The sequence below is a fragment of the Salvelinus fontinalis genome, chromosome 8 (genome assembly GCF_029448725.1).
Source record: "Salvelinus fontinalis isolate EN_2023a chromosome 8, ASM2944872v1, whole genome shotgun sequence".
Classification (NCBI taxonomy): Eukaryota; Metazoa; Chordata; class Actinopteri; order Salmoniformes; family Salmonidae; genus Salvelinus; species Salvelinus fontinalis.
In genome coordinates this window covers 20,063,540-20,085,630 of record NC_074672.1, presented here as the reverse complement: position 1 = coordinate 20,085,630, position 22,091 = coordinate 20,063,540, and the positions used below count along the sequence as shown (strand labels likewise).

At 41.5% G+C, this 22,091-nt stretch overlaps 2 protein-coding genes across 4 annotated transcripts in view; one reads left to right on the top strand and one right to left on the bottom strand.

The window, feature by feature from the left end:
• Window positions 1-955: 955 nt before the first annotated feature.
• On the top strand, window positions 956-7,040 carry LOC129860839 (SAM pointed domain-containing Ets transcription factor-like). The gene is made up of 4 exons (XM_055931668.1): window positions 956-1,406; window positions 3,293-3,490; window positions 4,274-4,456; window positions 4,993-7,040. Exons 1-4 carry the CDS (start codon window positions 956-958, stop codon window positions 5,169-5,171), a joined length of 1,011 nt encoding a protein of 336 aa, XP_055787643.1. The 3' UTR covers window positions 5,172-7,040.
• LOC129860834 (protein kinase C and casein kinase substrate in neurons protein 1-like) overlaps window positions 6,198-22,091 on the bottom strand; it is a 57,673-nt gene continuing 41,779 nt past the window's right edge. For 2 of the 3 annotated variants that reach the window (XM_055931659.1, XM_055931658.1), the window contains 8 exons: window positions 20,960-21,195; window positions 19,183-19,338; window positions 15,092-15,267; window positions 11,961-12,081; window positions 11,580-11,692; window positions 11,411-11,452; window positions 10,901-11,133; window positions 6,198-10,386 (listed from right to left, as the gene is read on the bottom strand). In XM_055931659.1, coding sequence (XP_055787634.1) covers window positions 10,277-10,386; window positions 10,901-11,133; window positions 11,411-11,452; window positions 11,580-11,692; window positions 11,961-12,081; window positions 15,092-15,267; window positions 19,183-19,338; window positions 20,960-21,195 — 1,187 coding nt within the window. In that variant the 3' untranslated portion in view covers window positions 6,198-10,276. The remainder of the gene's footprint in view (window positions 10,387-10,900; window positions 11,134-11,410; window positions 11,453-11,579; window positions 11,693-11,960; window positions 12,082-15,091; window positions 15,268-19,182; window positions 19,339-20,959; window positions 21,196-22,091) is intronic. The other variant, XM_055931660.1, reaches the window with a different exon arrangement.

Genomic DNA, 22,091 nt, shown 5'->3' with positions numbered 1-22,091 from the left:
TAGGCATTTTAACATCATAGATTTAGCCAGAATAGACACCATCTGGAATGCATTTTTAACCAATCAGCATTCAGGAATCGACGCACCCGTTGTATAATCTCACAGAACCAACTATCAAACTAACTGTCTTTTGTCACTTGTAGCGTTAGGGTAAAGCCCATTTATGCTTGATCTGTAAATGTGGTCTCAGGCTCCATGTGGAGGATGTGACGTAATCGGAGCCTCTGGAGGCACGAAGAGGCCAAATTGAGCCCCTTACTGCATCGCTGTGCGCCTCCCACATCTTGTAACAATGCAGAGAGCTCCTTATAGCTCCGCACTGACATGATTAGTTGACAGTAGAACACAAACTCACTTCCTTGACAACGTCCCTCACTTCTGCTCCGCGAACTCTTGAAGTATGAATGCCTTGACTTCTGCAAAAGCCATATCCCCGTAAAATCTGCACGGCCAGTACACACCATACTCAAACGTGCTACTCTTCATAATGAAGTGTTGTTTTTATGAAAATAGATTGGTTAATTCAAAATTTCAAAGAAAGTACCAACAGAACAAACAACATTAATGAAATTACATGTTTGCTTTAGGATTACTACTGTTTAATATTTTGACATTTGGATATGGTTTCAATGAAGCATTAAGACGGCAGTGTCTGAGGGAAAAGCTTGCCATGTGAATTGAAAAGGAAAATTAGCCAGTCAAACAAAGTGACTAGAAAATTGTAATTAGAAAGTGTCACTCATGGATGACAGTTGATTTTTTTCACCTGACATGATAAAAAAAAACATTTTCTTACACCTGGCATTTGCTGTGTCGATGTGAACAGTTTGCCATCAAGTTCGCTATTGTTTTGAGACCTTTCGGAAAGGATCTTTTTTTTGTATCCAGTATAAATCCCTTTATATAACATGCCTGATGAAAGCCTTCCTCTCTGATCTCCAGCACTGTTGAAGCTATGGGGAGTCCAGGCTGTGACCGCGTGGGGAGCACAGTGCCCCTTCCCCTGATGAGTTTCAATGACTACCCCTACAGTGTGTCTGCCCTGAGGGCCTGGGAGGAGGAGGACACCAAGCCGCCCCGGGGACTGATAAGTGTGCCTAAACACAGCGCTTCTGAACGCAGCCTGCAAGGGGTGTTCCTGCCCTGCTCTGACATGCTCCTCACTGAAGACAGCTTGTGGCTGTTGAAGAAGAAAGAGGCAGCACCCCCTGAGCCCCCCTGTAAGCCCCTAGAGCAGTGCCCTATCATCGACAGCCAGGGCATGGGGGTGGGCCTGGGATTGGAGGTCCCCTCTGGGCTAGAGGGACAGGTGGAAGAACGCTGTCTAGAGCAGGTCCAGAGCATTGTCTTGGGAGAGGTAATGAAGGACATAGAGACCGCCTGCAAGCTGCTCAACATTACCCCAGGTAGGAAAACTGTTTAACTACAAAGTTATTGTGTGCCTGTAATTTGTTAACATATTGTTACCATGGTATTACGGTTATTATTACTGTTATTACTGTGCTGTAAACTATGCCACTGTTTCATACAGTGCCTTCGGAAAGTATTCAGACCTCTTGACTTTTTACAAATTTTGTTATGTTACAGCCTTATTCTAAAATGGATTTAAAAAAATGTAATCCTCAGAAATCTACACACAATACCACCATAATGACAAAAATAAAAAACAGAAATACCTTCTTTACATGAGTATTCAGACCCTTCGCTATGAGATCAATTGATTGGACATGATTTGGAAAGGCACACACCTGTCTGTATAAGGTCCCACAGTTGACAGTGCATGTCAGAGCAAAAACCATGACGTCAAAGGAATTGTTTGTAGAGCTCTGAGACAGGATTGTGTCGAGGCACATATCTGGGGAAGTGTACCAATTAAATTAGGCTGCATTGAAGGTCCCCAAGAACACAGTGGCCTCCATCATTCTAAAATGGAAGAAGTTTGGAACCACCAAGACTCTTCCCAGAGCTGGCCGCCCAGCCAAACTGAGCAATCAGGGGAGATGGGCCTTGGTCAGGGAAGTGACCAAGAACCCGATTGGTTCAGTGAAGCATGGTGGTGGCAGCATCATGCTGTGGGGATGTTTTTCAGTGGCAGGGACTGGGAGAGTAGTCAGGATCGAGGCAAAGATGAACGGAGAGAGATCCTTGATAAAACCCGCTCCAGAGGACTCAGGACCTCAGACTGGTGTGAAGATCCACCTTCCAACAGGACAACAACCCTAAGCACACAGCCAAGACAACGCAGGAGTGGCTTTGTGACAAGTCTCTGAATGTCCTCGAGTGGCCCAGCCAGAGCACGGACTTGAACCTGATCGAACATCTCTGGAGAAACCTGAAAATAGCTGTGCAGCAACGCTCCCCATCCAACCTGACATAGGATTGAGAGGATCTGCAGAGAAGAATGGGAGAAACTCCCCAAATACAGGTGTGCCAAGCTTGTAGCGTCATACCCATGAAGACTTGAGGCTGTAATCGCTGCCAAAGGTGCTTCAACAAAGTATTGAGTAAAGGGTCTGAATACTTATGTAAATGTGATATTTCCTTGTTTTTTTTTTTTACTGTTTTTGCATTGTCATTATTGAGTATTGTGGGTAGATTAATAAAGATAAAAAAAACGATTGAATCAATTTTAGAATAAGGCTGTAACTTACCAAAATGTTATAAAAGTCAAGGGGTCTGAATAGTATTCAAAAGGGATAGACCTCATGTCTCTATCAGTCTCAGGGTCTGTCATGTTCACCACAGTTAAACATGTGACCTGTCACTCTCTGTAGAATGACGGAGAATAAGGATGAAAGAGCACTGAGAAATGTCTCACAGTTGAAATACCCCATTATCCACTGTCAGATCTTACTTATAGGAAAGCAAACAAAACAGTAAAGGTCACCATTTACTGTAGGGTGCCCTTTTTTTATGCGACATTGCGACTTCTATGCTAATAAATAAGACTTCTATGCTAATAATATATTATTATTATCACTGCATTGTTGGGAAAGAGCTCTCAAGGTAAGGATTTTACTGTACTGTTTTACACCTATTGTAAACTGTGCACATGGTGAATAAACTTCAAAACTTAAATAAACTCTGAAAATTGAAACTTGAATACCACTGACGCTGGGCTTAGCCCAATGACAGAAGTGTCTGGGGCCTCTCCGCCCTGTGCAAATGCCACTGTTGACAATTCATAATTTCACATGCCTCATTTCACATGCTCACTCACTACCTGTCATAGGGAAGACAAATATCAGTTCAGAAATTGCATACAGTACAATGTACCTCATCGCCTCTGCAGAACCCATGGAGTGGAACTGTGGGAACGTCCAGAAGTGGCTGCTGTGGACAGAGCACCTGTACAGACTACCCCAGGTGGGAAAGGTGTTCCAGGAGCTCAGTGGGAAGGACCTGTGCTCCATGACAGAGGAGGACTTCAGGCAGCGCTCAATGCAATGTGGAGACCTGCTGTTTGCTCACCTGGACATCTGGAGATCAGGTAGGGCAACTGACAACCTTGAACGGATCTGTTATTCAGACTGTGGTATATATACACTGAGCGTACACAACATTAGGAACACCTTCCTAATATTGAGTTGCACCCCCTTTGCCCTCAGAACAGACTCAATTCGCTGGGGCATTGACTCTACAAGGTGTCAAACATTCCACAGGGATGCTGGCCCATGTTGACTCCAATGCTTCCCACACTTGTGTCAAGTTGGCTGGATGTCCTTTGGGTGGTGGGCCATTCCTGATACACATGGGAAACTGTTGAGTGTGAAAAACTCAGCAGCATTGCAGTTCTTGACACACTCAAACTGGTGCACCTGGCACCTACTACCATACCCCATTCAAAGACACTTAAATATTTTGTCTTGCCCATTCACCCTCTGAGTTGCACACATACACAATCCATGTCTCAATTGTATCAAGGCTTATAAATACGTATTTAACCTGTCTCCTCCCCTTTATCTACACTGATTGAAGTGGACTTAACAAGTGACATAGCTTTCACCTGGATTCAACTGGTCAGTCTATGACATGGAAAGAGCAGGTGTTCTTAATGTACACTTATACACTTGTACACTTATATTATAATATGGCATATATTTTATTTATGGTGTGCGCAATTCCATAGAAAATTATTGAATGTTTTATAGCCACAAGCCAAAGGAGTACTTGGCTCATTCACTAAATAGATTGTACTGTAATTTTCAGATATTTTCTTAGTCTTATGTTGAGAACAAATGCGTAATCCTGTTCAATGTTGTTTTTGTCACAGCTGCGTGCATGAAGGAGTGTTGCACACCAGGAGATACCAAGTTACATGGTGCTGAGGAGACGTGTCCAGAGGCTGACTCATCCTGCTCAAGCCAGCCCATCCACCTGTGGCAGTTCCTTAGACAGCTGCTCCTCAAGCCACACAACTATGGACGCTGCATCCGCTGGCTCAACAAGGAGAAAGGTTAGTGGGCAGGGGAAAAGGGGGGCGTGCAGACAGGTGTATGGTGTACATTTTAGCCTGGAATTTCAGCCTGTTCAGGTGGGATAGTTTTTGGCCCAGATCATGACATCACAATCTGATCTGATTATTCTGACCAATGACCAGTCATCTTTTATTTTGCATATGATTCCTCCTACTTTGAAAGGGTAGGCTCTAGATTCAAGACGGTCCGATGCGCCAATCAGGGCGACGTATGTAAATATATTTAAATTCCTATAAACACGCCCACGGGATCAGACTGAGCATTTCAATGGCAAAAGGTTATTTTTATGAAATAGACACACACAGTAATTCATTAGAAATATAGTGATGATTTAAAAGCTCAAATAAAAAGACTGGATGGGGGCTTTAAAGCTGAAATGTACACTGTAAGGGTGAGAACATTTGGCCATGTGAACTGACTTGGGTTATTCAACATTTGGGGCTTACTGTCCATTGGTTGCTGAAAAAAGTGAAATGTTCCATGTCTTGCATTTTATTTTTCCTCTAATCATCAGGTATCTTCAAAATCGAAAACTCGGCTCATGTAGCCAGGTTATGGGGCCTCAGAAAGAACCGTCCAGCTATGAACTACGACAAGCTGAGTCGCTCTATCCGACAGTACTACAAGAAGGGCATCATCCGCAAGCCTGATGTGTCCCAGAGACTGGTCTATCAGTTTGTCCACCCTGTATGAAGCTGTTGAGCAGCCAGCCAGAAGAGGAGAACACAAGTGGTGATGACTGGTGACAACTAACTGAAAAGAAGCCTCTAACTGCTGTTTTAGCTCCAGCATTAACAATGCACTGTATAGACTGCCTCCTGCATTGTGCACTCCTGCCTAATTTCAATATTCTTATGTGTAACCTGATTGCATATGGGAATGTATTGTCACATTGCATTAGATATGTAATGTTTTACATTTCCAATATTGTTGAAACAATTTTAATATTAATTGTCCAATATTTCATTTTCACAAATGTCAATTCCATATGTTTGTATACCCTTTCTCTGATTATGAACTCACATTAATCACCAGTGCATCAGCTACTATTTATTTCTTCATTTCTAATGGTTGCTCTTTTTAGTGCCATTTATATTTCAAAAATGCCTCCTTACAATCCATAGCACTTACAAATGTTACATTTGACATAATTAGTTCTCTGAAGCTTGCTTTGGAAACTACAGTGGACTAAGCTATGGTGAATATATAATGTACTATAGAATGGATTGAATATGTTCGCTGCTGATCTCTAGTAGCAGTCCAATGTTAAGGCCACTTCATAGGTCACAGTCACAGCTGTTTACCCCATACAGTAGGGCCAATTATGATCCTGGTGTAGATTTGTAATATCACAGATCTCGTTGAATTGAAATGATTTGACTCCGGTGCCCATTCCCTGGCGGAAGAATACAGTCTAATAGGAATTAGTGAATACAGTGAACTACTGTAATATAAGCACTTCAATACCACTGCCACATTTCAAGTGCTAGGAACTGTATGTAGAGTAGAACACCTGTGTCAGAGATCTAGTGACTGGATACATACAAATGTTGGAATATAATATTGAATATTTATAATGACAACGTGTAAGAATGTGTTTAAATACGGAATGTGTTTAAAACAAAGCAGCCTTTTTCATCAAGCACCCTAAGACTACAATCATAGCATATCATAACCCAATATGCACAGTTAAAATCCATTCAAAAAACACACACAGGACACAAAACATTTTGTTTGTATTCTCAACAAACTTATTTTCCCCTTTCAAACCAATATCGTAATATTGACACCATCACAACAACTTTGATTCAGAATATCATCCTTATTATCATAATCATCTTTATGCATATTTAAATGAACCTTGTGTTACATTAAGATGAACAGGCACTACACCAGTTAGGAGATCAAATTACATCACTAACTAGAAACATACACACTAATACAGGAGTTTCACGACATGAGCCGTGTCCCCCTTCTGTGCATAAGGAAGAGAAAAATCAACATAAAAAAGCATTTACATATACACCGTTTTTACTGCCTCAATGTAGTTAGGTTTCATTTCCAACTCAACACAGTTGTACAGTTACAATAGAATATAATCCTTAAATTACATCATCATATACAAATCTGACAGCGTGGGGTAACATCACGCTCTTATATGGTACATGGACAGTTCCATTGCGATGCAATTCATACGATATGGTACCTATTACTTTATATGCTTTCCATTGCTGTTATTTTGTTGTAACACATTTGCATGTATGACACTACATTTTGTCTTAGTATTTGATCACTTGCTTTTTTATTATTATTTACAATTACACAACTCATACACGCTGGACGATAAAGATTTTTGTTTCCCAAAAAATATCTACCCGAGGTGTGTGTGTGTGTGTGTAAAGGCTATAAGATCATTTGATGATATTAGTTATTTTTGCTGAGCAGTTTACACTAAGATACATAACTTGTGAGCTGGTGATGTGTTCTCTCAACAGTGATACCAAGACCTGGTGAAATCTCCTCTGAAGCGATAACCTAAACACATCTTGCCAATATAATAATGTTCTATGACATAAAACTTGAGGTTTGTCAGCAAGTACTGTAGGATTTACTGTATATACAGTATGTGTATTTAAAGCAGGGGCTGAGTTAGATGTGAGCATGTGAAGTATACTACCAGGAGCAATCTAAAGTAAAGTTAATTACTTCTGTCAAAGAAATTCTTTCTGATATACTGTAGTCACTGTGGTGTGCTCTTGTCTTCCCCCCTGTGGATCAACTATTGAATTATCAAATAAATACTGAAATAACAGGTAGCAGTTAGTTGCATGACAGGGTTATGTGATATGTGAGTTATTGCATGAGGAAAGAGTTTTATGCATTTCAGATTTCGGTCATTCTTTGGCTCAGTAGGGGGCCGATTCCGACCCTAGTTAAGTGCGCGTAAATGGAACATAGTTCCCTTTTATGAACTTTTATCTCTATGCTTGTACTGACCTTGAATTTAAGCATGAGAATAGCATGCTATTCACCTGCTATTCGTTCAGTGTAGAGATCTAAGAAACGAAGGCGTGACGGAGGTGTGTCTACTACAGATACGCCGTATTCTGACCGTGACCTAATTCCCTAATAATTCCACTACCTTGACACTGTAGCGAATCTGCCAGTTCCAATTGGAAAAAGCATCCATTTTTTTTTCTTAGATAGAAATAACAGCATTATCCATGCACTGCAATGTTTAAATTGATAAGAGCTATTGATAAGAGCTAGGTAAATGAGTAATCCGTTTGGAGAAGGGGATTATAAATACACATAGCAATTGTTTTAGATGATTTTTCCTTAAGATCCCAGGAGACAAATGTGAAACCAGTCATATGGAAGCAAACTGAAAATCATATCAACATGACATGTATTGCGGCCTCTTTTCCACAGTGAAATAGGCCATAAATAACTTTGCCATTATTTAGAATTCTAATTGTGTGCCCTCATAATTTGCGTGGATGAAATTTGGAGACCCAAGATATTGGCTTCTGTAGGGCTGAACCTGGCTAGTTGATGACGTTTGTGCATTTCAATGTTTTAATTATTAAAAAGGCTTTTCTCCTTTTAAAAAACAACAACAATTTGAATCATGTTAAATATTAGCCAATATCGGGTGCAACCGTCAATAATACCCACACACATTTATAAAACAGTCACTTTAGTGTCAGTAAATTAATTGTAGCTTACATTTAGCATCCTTCCATTCCATTCTGTTGACCTTTCTTTCCTCTGTCACCTCTGTGTAGTTCTTCCTGAGGGTCGCTAGCATTAGGGATCATATTAGGCTAACGTTGTGCAATAATTTGGGACATGTAGCCTATTTGAATCATTCTGGAACTCAGACCACACGTAGCAGGTTTAACCTGGAGCCTGGCACACGGTTCACAAAGACTGGACCATTGCCCAACAGTTCCATGACTAGTGAGAATTAGACTAGATTGTTGTTCAACCATCATACACCTTCCACTAATTCCTGGATTGAATTTGAATATGATAACTTTCAGGATAATTCAAACCACTGTATTTTTTATTCATCAATATATTTCATGCGTAAAGGCTTTCCAAACCTGTTTTCTTATGAATCATACATACTTTCCTAACCCTTAAAATTTGCCTACATAATCTACAAGATCAGAGAATTTTTAAATCTACCAGCTGGTGCTGAAACGGAGATGAATATGCATAATATGCAGATGGCTTTCTTTCATTGATCCCTATATTCGGGAACCCGTTCTCTAGATGCATTCTAGTCTGTCGTCAAAGTTCTAATTATAGGTACACCGTATTCAAAGGGATGGTTTAAGATAAATGTACTGAAAACCCTATTGAATGAAAAATCCCAGAGAAAATATGTTGGCCAGCAAGTGGGAGGGTTTATTAGCGGTTTAATTACATGTATTCAGTCCGCACAAGGGAACCACGCCTGCAAAGCATGTTACGCACCTTCATAAGGTAAGTCTGAAAACCAACTACTGAGAAGTGCTAGGAAAGGGCGTACACTTCTTAAGTCAGAATTGGCCCCTAGGAGAATGGGTTCATAAGTGCTTTTTGCCTTGTATGGTTCTCTATGACAGTGGAATACAACATGTCTAGTTAAAAACAGCATGTCTCCTTCCAAGCCCCTACAACGACGTTCATGTCCATTTTTTCATTTTATATCCTGAAAACAACTACATTTACCGTTAATATGCCTGATTACGTCACCTGAACAATCACATCTTTCTAGTTAACACTGACAGATAAAATAAAATCAAGCTGGTGATAATATCATGCCCACTGACCCCAAAAATACGGAATTCCCCTCACAGGTATTGTAGATATACCCTGCAATTAATTGAAATTAACAGGTATTGTAGATAATACCCTGCAATGAATTGAAATGAGATGTTATGATTCAAGGGTGGTGATGGGAAGAGAGAAAAAGGTGTATACACCAACTCCACTTCCAGTTATGAAGTCAGACACAAGTTTGTGGTGCTATTCCAATGCTGTTTCTGTGTCTTATGGTGAACTCTGATCCTCTGCATTGGTTTTCATATCAGCGGATTTGTTGCATCTTGTAGCCTTAATATGGCTTGGAGGTTTAGGGAAAGCCTGTTGCATAGCACATTCTGCTATAGGAAACCAACAGAGAAACAGAGATAAACACATAGTGTAGCAATGCACACACTGGTAAAGGGGATTAGACCAAATCACAAAAAATAAAATAATAAAATCTATGATACATTTTGTCATACTTTAAACAATACACAGCAATTCCAATGTAAACATGAGGACTGAACACATAGCATTGAAAATGCGACACATAATGGCGCCATATACACACAATGCAGGCTGAGTAGCTTGTTCTGGTTAAACGGGTAGGTAGGTATAATTGGTTACATTATTGTTACACTGTTATAGGAGAATGTAGTGCAAATTTATTTTACATCAGCTGCATGATCTTTATATCAAACACAGCACATATATGCAAAATGTGTCCCTGCATTGGCTCAATGTTATGTTTGAGTTTGTGTAGACTGGAATAAATGCTGCTCCTGTTTTAGTGTTTAAGTCCTCCCCACCTCAGATACTGGATAAATATAATATTTATATATTGTCTTTTCTTACGTTACTAAGATTATATTTAGTCAAGACTGCTTGGCGCATCTGTTGGGCAAGGGATGTGTTGTTCGTAAGTCTCTGGCTCTGTGCAGTGCCATTGGATGGGACAGTTCGAGCTGCCTCCAATGGCATATCCTCCTTCTCTGGGGTCATTAAATCTCCTCGACGTAATTGGCCGGGTACAGTCCCTCTCGGCCTGTATCCAGGCGACCTCGACACCAGCCTTGGTCATCTTCATCCTCAGTCTTGGTCAGTTCATCACCTGTGAAGAACATCTCCTTAAAATCAACTTGCATTCTATGCTCTTTCCATGGACTGAACAACATTATGGTCAATAGTACATTTGGACATCTTTGTTGTATCCTTTATCACATCACTATTAGCAAAGATCAGTCAGGATGTGCATCATGTTGTTAGGAAGGCCCTACTAACACCCTCTAATATAGGGACAGTCAGAAGACGATTGCTAATGACTAGCAGGTGCCTGTAATTGGAGGAAGTAGAATGTGGCCATTATTGACTAACCACTACAATCTTCCTCTGGGAATAAAGTGACTTTGGAATGGAATGCACAGAGATAGCAGGTCATTTCCCGTGACCTCATCTCCACCCCCCCTATCAAGTCAGCTTGGCCATAATAAGCCATCTGGCACTGATAGTTGAGGTAAACTGCACTGTTGCACTCAAATCTTAGGGCCAAGAATAGGGTTAAACTGGAAATACACTGTAGCCAAATCAAGAGACATCAAAGATGGTGAAGTGTTGTCGTTGCTTACCAGCTTTGAAGGTGAGCTCATCTTGTTCCTGTCCGTCATAATCATACAGAGCACGCACCCGGACGCCAGACGCAGTCCCGGTCCCAGCACCCCCTTTTCCGGCGCTGCTAGAGTCTTCCTCAAAGGAGTTTTCATTCCCACCCCCATTAATCTCACCGCCTGAATGAGCTGCAGGCGCCTCATCATCCGACCAATCAGTGGAGTAGGCCTGGTTCTTTTCATAGCTGCTCACACTGCAACAGAAGGGTTAGGAAGATAAATGGGTTTGATCGGGAGAATTTCATAGATAATACAAACATGACTACTGTAGACTAGAGCAACAGTAATTAACAGAGTAAATGAAAGACATCTATATAATCAATATATATCCAGTTAATTAAATGGAGACTGCAAAAAAAGGCATGTTAGATCCCACGTGTTTGATGACATTTAAATGGTTTGACTAGGGTAGGTCCCGGTGTGGCAGTAGATGGTGTGTGTAGTGTTTGATCAGTGTTTTGGTCCTCTCACCTGCCACGGTCACCAGGCAGTGCCACATGATCAGCGCTGATGCTGATCAATTGAAGAAAGATAGAAAAACAAATGGTATGGCATCATGGGAGATATTGATTAACCCTGACATGTCATTTTGTGTGTGTTTTTGTCAGTGGAAGTTTCACCAGTGGAGTGATCCTCTCACCTGCCGCGGTCTCCAGGCGGTGCGACATGGTCAGTGCTGGGGGTCGGTGGGGCCCCAGCCGGCTTCTGCACCTTCTCCCTCTTAACAACAGCAGCGGCATCTGGGTTATAGTCCTGGAAAGCAGAGCAGATGATAAATACGTCTATACTGAAGCAGAGACTTAGATCTGGCCAATGGCATTTAACTTTTCCTTTTAAATCAGTCAGTAAATCAACAATCTTCCAACGGAAAGCAACTGTACTGAACGGTATTATTAAAAATGCATACTTGTATCTGGGGTGAAATGTCTATGAATACCTGAACCTTTGTTAGCCTACATGTTGTTGTAAATACTCCTGAACAGACAACTATGTTGAAGTAATGCAGAGTACCGCACAGTACCTCAAACATGGGCCAGTTCATATGCATGCCAGGGCCATGGTGGTTGCTGAACCACTGCAGGTCCTCCTGTGTGTTGGCAGCCAGGATGGTGCGCTCCAGTTCTCTGTATACTGTGCCATAGCTGGGGAGAGGACAGAGAGCACATTGTAACACGCAGAGAGAGAGGGGGCCTGTTTAAGGGACAATAATACAGTAGGGCTGCCAGTGCAAACTGCCCAGCGCTGATGGTGCTGTTTTCCTGATGGGTTTCTAGTTGTTTATGAAGCGCCAGCACTCAGAACAACAGAGTGGAATGGTTCAAAGACAAGGTAATTCAGGCCCATTCATAGCATGAGGTGAGGCTACACAGAATACAGACAACACATTTGCATTCAAATTGGAGTAGTGAGATATGAGGTGGAGTCCCGACAGATGGCATTATTGCACCAAAAGGTGGAGACAAAAACACAGAATAACTGACAGTCAAGCCCTACAGATGTTGACATTTCATGGGTGATATTGCAAAAAAACGTAGACGTAAGATGCTATAATGGACAATCAAATGGACGATTCAAATTCTTCCAAACACATACAAGTTACAAGTGATGTTTCTGCTTTTACTGCTGTCACTGAGACAAGCTGTCTGTATTTGCATGAGTGTGTTAGTGGAAGCTGAGGCCTGGGTTTGTAGTTGTAAGCTTACCATAACCCTGTCTATGGTTGATTTATGGGTTATCACCAATACTGTGGTGCGAAAGGCCAGTGCACTTACTACTCCATACCACACTATAAAAGCCTACACTCATCATCCATACTAATCATAAACCAAGACCAAACACCCAGGAAACAGCTTGAATGAACTCCTTATTCCAATCACCATGGAACCTGGCTTTGTATCATACGCAATTTGATTCACAGCCAAGAACATGACAACCATTCACTCTGACATGATGCAATTTGTCTGAAATGTAATTAACTGCATCATCCGCGTAATGGGAGTTGTGACCGAAAGACTGAAATGTGTTGAGATTTATCTATTTGAAACTAACTGTAATGAAAGCGACAACATAAATCAGGCACATTGGGAGTAGATTTCCTCTGAATGTGATGTTTAAAATAATCCATAGACTCAACTAATACAAAAATAATGCAGATGAGCACTTAAAGAGATCAATGCTGTAATTAAGGTATTTTGACTGTATTAGCAACACTAATGTAGAATTGTTTTTCAAGGTAGATTTGCTGTTGTGTAGATGAAACCAATTTCATTATACAGTGCATTTGGAAAGTATTCAGACACCCTTGACTTTTTCCACATTTTGTTACGTTACAGCCTTATTCTAAAATGGATGAAATGTTTTTTTCCCCTCATCCATCTATAGACAATATCCCATAATGACAAAGCAAAAACTGAAATATCTCATTTACACAAGTATTCAGACACTTTCTTCAATACTTTGTTGAAGCACCTTTGGCAGCGATTACAGCCTCAAGTCTTCTTGGGTATGACGGTACAAGCTTGGCACACCTGTATTTGGGGAGTTTCTCCCATTCTTTTCTGCAGATCCTCTCAAGCTCTGTCAGATTGTAGAGGAGCGTCGCTGCACAGCTATTTTCAGGTCTCTCCAGAGATGTTCGATTGGGTTCATGTCTGGGCTCTGGACATTCAGAAACTTGTCCCGAAGCCACTCTTGCGTTGTCTTGACTGTGTGCTTAGGGTCGTTGTCCTGTTGGAAGGTGAACCTTCGCTCCAGTCTGAAGTCCTGAGCGCTCTGGAGCAGGTTTTCATCAAGGACCTCTCTGTACTTTGCCCCATTCATCTTTCCCTTGATCCTGACTAGTCTCCTAGTCCCTTCCACTGAAAAACATCCCCACAGCATGATGCTGCCACCATCATGCTTCACTGTAGGGATGGACCTAGGTTTCCTCCAGGCCAAAGAGTTCAATCTTGGTTTCATCAGACCAGAGAATCTTGTTTCTCATGGTCTGAGAGTCTTTAGGTGACTTTTGGCAAACTCCAAGCGGGCTATCATGTGCATTCTACTGAGGAGTGGCTTCCATCTGGCCAGTCTACCATAAAGGCCTGATTGGTGGAGTGCTGCAGAGATGTTTATCCTTCTGGAGCTCTGTCAGAGTGAGAATTGGGTTCTTAGTCACCGCCCTGACCAAGGCCCTTCTCTTCAGATTGCTCAGTTTGGCCGTGCGGCCAGCGCTAGTAAGAGTCTTGGTGGTTCCAAACTCCTTCCATTTAAGAATGATGGAGGCCACTGTGTTCTTGGGGTCCTTCAATGTTATAGAATTTACCAAAGGTGGACTCCAATCAAGTTGAAGAAATATATCAAGGATGATCAATGCAAACAGGATGCACCTGAGCTCAATTTCGGGTTTCATAGCAAAGGGTCAGAATACTAATGTATATAAGGTATTTTTTGCAAAAATGTCCAAAAACACGCTTTTGCTTCGTCATTATGGGGTATTGTGCGTAGATTGATGAGTAAAACATTCATTTAATCAATTTTAGAATAAGGCTGTAACGTAACAAAATGTGGAAAAAAGGCAAGGGGTCTGAATACTTTCCGAATGCACTGTATGTACAAAATCTGTACAAGCCTGGGTTAAAACACATGAGTATTTAAGTATTTGCCATTTAAATACTTATTTTCTGTGTATTTGAGTATTTTCAAATAATGTGGCCAAATCAGATACTTCTATTTGAAGTATTTTAAAGTAATTTCGAATAACTTTCTATAAATAGCCAAGAAGATGTACTTCTTGTATTTCCAAATACATTATTTCAAATACCCCTACGACTAAACAGACCTGGGTTCGAATGCATTGAGTAATTAAATATCTGCATTTGAAAATACACTTTTCTGTGTCTGAGTATTTCCAAATACGCACCAATACTTTCCCAAGTGTATTTCCAAATACATTCCAATATTCAACAACTTTTATTTTCCAAGAAAAAAATGACATCAGTAAATACCCTAAATAGTATTTAAACACAAGTCTGATCCTGTACCACCTGAAATGTTTTCCTCAATAACCCTTTCATTCAAAGGCCATGTGGGAGGATAGGTTGATGTAGGTTATGTAATAGAGGATGGGCTGCAGTATGTATGGGACGATAGAGGATAACACCAGTCACTGACCTTTGGTTCTCAGTGAGATTGAGGTGGCGTTTAATGTCCAGCAGGATCTCTTTAAGGAAGGTGAGTCTCTTGACCTCATGCTGCTGGCACTGGTCAAACACTTGCTCCATGCTCTCCTGGTATGGGGGAGTGACCGCACTCAACTCCGACAGAGACTTCTCAAACTTCTCCTTAGCCTAGGGGATGATAAGGACAGAATCAGCTCTGACAGATAATGATGTCATTTTGACGTCATTACAACTAGACATTTTGCACTCTGGGTTGAATACCAAGCAACCTGCATCCATACACCGTGTGTGTGTATACTGTAAGCATCTACTCTCCCTGTCCCAGAGTAATCTGCTCTTGTCATCACCAGGGCTCCATGAATAGAGTCGGAGATCCACCCTGCTGGATTACGTCCTGTGTGATCACCACTGTAATCTCACCGAGTCGTCTTAAATAGTCCTGCATTGATTCTGTTTTTCACAGCTTTATTTCACTTGAGCCACTAACAGAAACATAGACTGATCATTGTTATTAGTTTGTTTGAGATATGATGTACTTAGTATACTGCAATAGCACACGCACTCACCACAGTGTTAATACCACTATATATACAGTTGAAGTCGGAAGGTTTCATACACCTTTGCCAAATACATTTAAACTCAGTTTTTCACAATTCTTGACATTTAAAAAGTAAAAATTCCCTGTTTTAGGTCAGTTAGGATCACCACTTTATTTTAAGAATGTGAAATGTCAGAATAATAGTTGAGAGAATGATTTATTTCAGCTTTTATTTCTTTCATCACATTCCCAGTGGGTCAGAAGTTTACATACACTCAATTAGTATTTGGTAGCATTGCCTTGAAATTGTTTAACTTGGGTCAAACGTTTCAGTAGCCTTCCACAAGCTTCCCACAATAAGTTGGGTGAATTTTGGCCCATTCCTCCTGACAGAGCTGGTGTAACTACGTCAGGTTTGTAAGTCTCCTTGCTCGCACACGCTTTTTCAGTTCTGCCCACAAATGTTCTATAGGATTGAGGTCAGGGCTTTGTGATGGCCACTCCAATACCCTGACCTTGTTGTCCTTAAACCATTTTGCCACAACTTTGGAAGTATGCTTGGAGTCATTGTCCATTTGGAAGATCCATTTGCGACCAAGCTTTAACTTCCTGACTGATGTCTTGAGATGTTGCTTCAATATATCCACATAATTGTCCTCCCTCATGATGCCATCTATTTTGTGAAGTGCACCAGTCCCTCCTGCAGCAAAGCATGCCCACAACATGATGCTGCCACCCCCATGCTTCAAGGTTGGGATGGTATTCCTCGGCTTGCAAGCATCCCCCTTTTTCCTCCAAACATAACGATGGTCATTATGGCCAAATAGTTCTATTTTTGTTTCATCAGACCAAAGGACATTTCTCCAAAAAGTACGATATTTGTTCCCATGTGCAGTTGCAAACCGTAGTCTGGCTTTTTTATGGCGGTTTGGAGCAGTGGCTTCTTCCTTGCTGAGCGGCCTTTCAGATGATGTCAATATAGGACTCATTTTACTGTGGGTATATAGATACTTTTTTAACCGTTTCCTCCAGCATCTTCACAAGGTCCTTTGCTGTTGTTCTGGGATTGATTTGCACTTTTTGCACCAAAGTACGTTCATCTCTAGGAGACAGAACGCGTCTCCTTCCTGAGCGGTATGACGGCTGCGTGGTCCCATGGTGTTTATACTTGCGTACTATTGTTTGTACAGATGAACGTGGTACCTTCAGGCGTTTGGAAATTGCTCCCAAGGATGAACCAGACTTGTTGAGGTCTACAATTTTCTTTCTGAGGTTTTGGCTGATTTCCTTTGATTTTCCCATGATGTCAAGCAAAGAGGCACTGGGTTTGAAGGTAGGCCTTGAAATACATTGACAGGTACACCTCCAATTGACTCAAATGATGTCAATTAGCCTATCAGAAGCTTCTAAAGCCATGACATCATTTTCTGGAATTTTCCAAGCTGTTTAAAGGCACAGTCAACTTAGTGTATGTAAACTTCTGACCTACTGGAATTTTGATACAGTGAATTATAAGTGAAATAATCTGTCTGTAAACAATTGTTGGAAAATTTACTTGTGCCATGCACAAAGTAGATGTCCTAACAGACTTGCCAAAACTAGTTTGTTAACAAGAAATTTGTGGAGTGGTTGAAAAACGGGTTTAATGACTCCAACCTAAGTGTATGTAAACTTCCGACTGCAACTATTTTAAAACAGTTGTAATGACACTAGAAAAAATGGAATTGTCATCTATTTGGTTGTGGTTGTCTCACCTAGCTATCTTAAGGTAAATGCACCGACTGTAAGTCGCTCTGGATAAGACCGTTTACTAAATGACTAAAATGTCAATGTAAATGTTTGTCCTGACTGTCCACGAGAATCCAAATAGGTCACATCAGGTTTGCAATGAATAACTTCAATCAGATCCCCTTTCACCTGTAGAGGGGGAAGGAAATAACTAATGGGGATGAACAACTCACGTCCTGTTGTAAATCAAGGGAGAAGATCCAGGCTTGCGCTCTTCAAATTCACTAAAGGAATGTGCTTTGTCTCAACAGACCTTTTCCCGCTGACACTCGAATACGTTGAAAAGCGAATACTGGAAAAATATTTATAATGTAGAATGTGGGGAATGGTCAGAGGCGATCTATAGAATCCTAATGTCATTTTGTGATGTCATTAAAGATATTATAAAGGAAATACTGTAACTTGGAAAGTATACCCACCCAAGTTCCCATACTATGCGTTGTGCATGTTATAGGAAAAATGATGAAAATGTTTTAGTTAAGAGAGGGAAGTGATGTGAAGAGATAAGAGATAATTGTTTTCCATAACTTTGCACTGCGAGTAGTCACCGCTCCGAAGTAAGGTCAGAGAGTGTGTCAGCCTACCCGAACTACCCCTTTCGAGCAAAAGGTATAAATGATGTGTTAAGAACACATTAGACCAGAAAAAGTGTGATGCGGCAGCTGCACGTTTAAAATGGTTTGAACTTTGAATCTCAACATTAGGTGGAGAAGATAAACTCCCCTCCCGGACAATCACTGGTACGGCTAATGAGCTGACCTAAATAAAGCATCTTCGAAAGGGAATTTAAGTAGGACCATCCTGTTACTCTGCTCAAACTATCGCATTACTCTACTCTCATCACCCTACTGGGGAACCATCGATACGGCTAGCCTATCTTCAAAGAAGCATCTTCAAAAGGTAATGGAAGGAACATCAACTCTGTAGTTCTGTTCAGCACTACATGACAAGTCATCGGATACCGAACAACTACAGAGAAGGACAACAGTAGAAGACTTGTTCAAACCATATCTGACAATCAGAGCCTTACAAGAGTGTTGCGAAAAGGCCAACCCCCCTTACCAAGGCTGTCCTGTTCACCGAGAGAACCCCGGCGGACCCAGGCATTTCACGTAAATACATTCATGATTTCTTACTCAAAGCGGGCGGCAGTTCGTGTGCAAAGTATATGGTTACTGTAGGTGAAAGTTGTTTCTGAACGTAAGTGTCTCTGTGCCTCTCTCTCACCCTCTCCATCTCTTCTTTAACAAGCAGCCGTGTTGTTATCATTCCGCTAGGGACCTGTTTTCATCGTATTAAGTCCCCAGTCAATAACCAGTGTTTATCCTGTGTTCCCATTTAATTAGCTAGTAAATAAATAATTAAACCAATTTGTATAGTACTGAATCATAAGTAAGGCTCATGTTTTTGCAGATGCCAGGAGGTTACGACTGTTCAGAATGATGATATGATAGGTAAAAACCTTTTAGAGTTTAATTTGGGAGATGGTAAATCTTTAAAGAACCGCTCTCGTGGTGTCCCAGATCCTAATGAGTTAATTGTTACATTATTAATTTAATTGGTTAACAATTAAACATAGTCAGTTAATTAGATAAATAACAGTCTTCAGATTAATGTTAAAATCAAGTCACGACATGTTTGATATGCAGAACGTCAAATTCTATGGCGTAAATTTTGCTCGAAGTTTTACATTTTCATACATTTGTACAAAAAAGGTTGTCATGTCCTTTTTTCCATTTGTCGGACCTCTGTCTCACCTTCTGCATGTCATGTTTGCACTTGTCGGTTTTCTCGTGGAGTTTCTTCTGTTGATCAGTTGTGACGGAGGCCTGTGTCTTCCCATCTGCCTCTCGGGTGGCGGCCAGTTTCTCCTCCTTACACGCCATGTGGTACGTTTTCTTAGCAGTCTCCATCTGTGGAAGCACGTTTACAATCTTAGTATCTCTATAGATAAATTGTTAAATACTAATAAATCTAAGCATGCAGGTGACTTAATTTAGTTATTGTTGAAAGGGCAATGTTCTTCTCTGATGGTCAGCTTGGATGAGTGACGCAGCAAGACTCATTATACTACACAAAACAGAACTAACACATAAACACCTGTAGCTATAGTACCTAGCTATTTGGCAGAGCAACTTGTGTGCTGACTCAGATGTAGCTCAAATGACAAATGTTTTAAAGATGGCCTACACACTACTCAGGCTAGCACAGACTGGAATATGTTCCGGGAATCTTCTGATGACATTGAGGAGTACACCACATCAATCACTGGCTTTATCAATAAGTGCGTCGAGGACGTCGTTCCCACAGTGACTGTACGTACATACCCCAACCAGAAGCCATGGATTACAGGCAACATTCACACTGAGCTAAAGGGTAAAGGAGCAGGAGGCTAACCCGGAAGCTTATAAGAAATCCCGCTTTGCCCTCAAACGAACCATCAAACAGGCAAAGCGTCAATACAGGACTAAGATCGAATGGTACTACACCGGCTCCGACACTCGTCGATGTGGCAGGGCTTGCAAACTATAACAGACTACAAAAGGGAAGCACAGCCGAGAGCTGCCCAGTGACACGAGCCTACCATACAAGCTAAATAACTTCTATGCTCACTTCGAGGCAAGTAACACTGAAACATGCATGAAAGCATCAGCTGTTCCGGACGACTGTGTGATCACGCTCTCCGACTGAGCCACCCTAGTCATAGACTGTTCTCTCTGCTACCGCACGGCAAGCGGTACCGGAGCGCCAAGTCTAGGTCCAAGAGGCTTCTAAACAGCTTCTACCCCCAAACCATAAGACTCCTGAACAGCTAACTAAATGGCTACCCAGACTATTTGTATTACCCCCTCCCCCATACCCCTTCTACGCTGCTGATACTCTGTTATTTATCTATGCATAGTCACTTTAATAACTCTACCTACATGTACATATTACCTCAATTACCCCGACACCTCAATAACCTCAATGTTCCCCCGCACATTGACTCTGGACCGGTACCTCCTGTATATAGCCCCGCTATTGTTATTTACTGCTGCTCTTTAATTATATGTTATTCTTATCTCTTACTTATTTTTTTATGGTATTTTCTTAAAACTGCATTGTTGGTTAAGGGCTTGTAAGTAAGCATTTCACTGTAAGGTGAACACCTGTTGTATTCGGCGCATGTGACAAATAAAATTTGCTTTGATTTGATTTGACTCCAGCGAGTCCCAGTCCAATGACAGCTGTGTAATGTGTGCGTCACCCATCCTACTCCCATGCAGTACCTTTGCAGCCAGACAGACTGATGCACAACCAAATAGACTAATCAACCAGTTGTAGTCACAGAGGTTAGTCATGAAGACAGCCAAGTGCGTCAAATAGCTACCCACATTCATACATTCACTGTATTGTACACTTTGTATTTAATAATAAAGTCGTTTTCCCAATCACTCTAAAAGTAACTGATATTCATGTTAGCCATGTAAGAACACATGATGTTGCAAGGAGGATACAACAGATCACCTTCCCTAAAACTTCCTGTCCACTTACCTCTTTGAGCTTCTTGGCCCATGGTTTCTGGGCCTTTTTGAAGCCCTCGTCGGCCTCTTTGGCCTCCTTGAAGCCTCCGATCATCTGCTTGTGGTAGGCCTCCTTCTGCCAGTTCTTGACCTTCTCCAGGTCTTCGTTGAGCAGGCCGTTCTTCACCTCCTGGTGCAGCTCACTCACCTTTTCAGCCTCGGTCATCACACCCAACCACGCCCTCTCCACGGTGCCATACTGGGGTCCTGGGGTTAGAGAATATCACAGAGGGACATTCAATCAAAACATATACAGTGGGGAGAACAAGTATTTGATACACTGCCAATTTTGCAGGTTTTCCTACTTATAAAGCATGTAGAGGTCTGTAATTTTTTATCATAGGTACACTTCAACTGTGAGAGACGGAATCTAAAACAAAAATCCAGAAAATCACATTGTATGATTTTTAAGTAATTAATTTGCATTTTATTGCATGACATAAGTATTTGATCACCTACCAACCAGTAAGAATTCCGGCTCTCACAGACCTGTTAGTTTTTCTTTAAGAAGCCCTCCTGTTCTCCACTCATTACCTGTATTAACTGCACCTGTTTGAACTCGTTACCTGTATAAAAGACACCTGTCTACACACTCAAACAGACTCCAACCTCTCCACAATGGCCAAGACCAGAGAGCTGTGTAAGGACATCAGGGATAAAATTGTAGACCTGCACAAGGCTGGGATGGGCTACAGGACAATAGGCAAGCAGCTTGGTGAGAAGGCAACAACTGTTGGCGCAATTATTAGAAAATGGAAGAAGTTCAAGATGACGGTCAATCACCCTCGGTCTGGGGCTCCATGCAAGATCTCACCTCGTGGGGCATCAATGATCATGAGGAAGGTGAGGGATCAGCCCAGAACTACATGGCAGGACCTGGTCAATGACCTGAAGAGAGCTGGGACCACAGTCTCAAAGAAAACCATTAGTAACACACTACGCCGTCATGGATTAAAATCCTGCAGCGCACGCAAGGTCCCCCTGCTCAAGCCATCGCATGTCCAGGCCCGTCTGAAGTTTGTCAATGACCATCTGGATGATCCAGAGGAGGAATGGAAGAAGGTCATGTGGTCTGATGAGACAAAAATAGAGCTTTTTGGTCT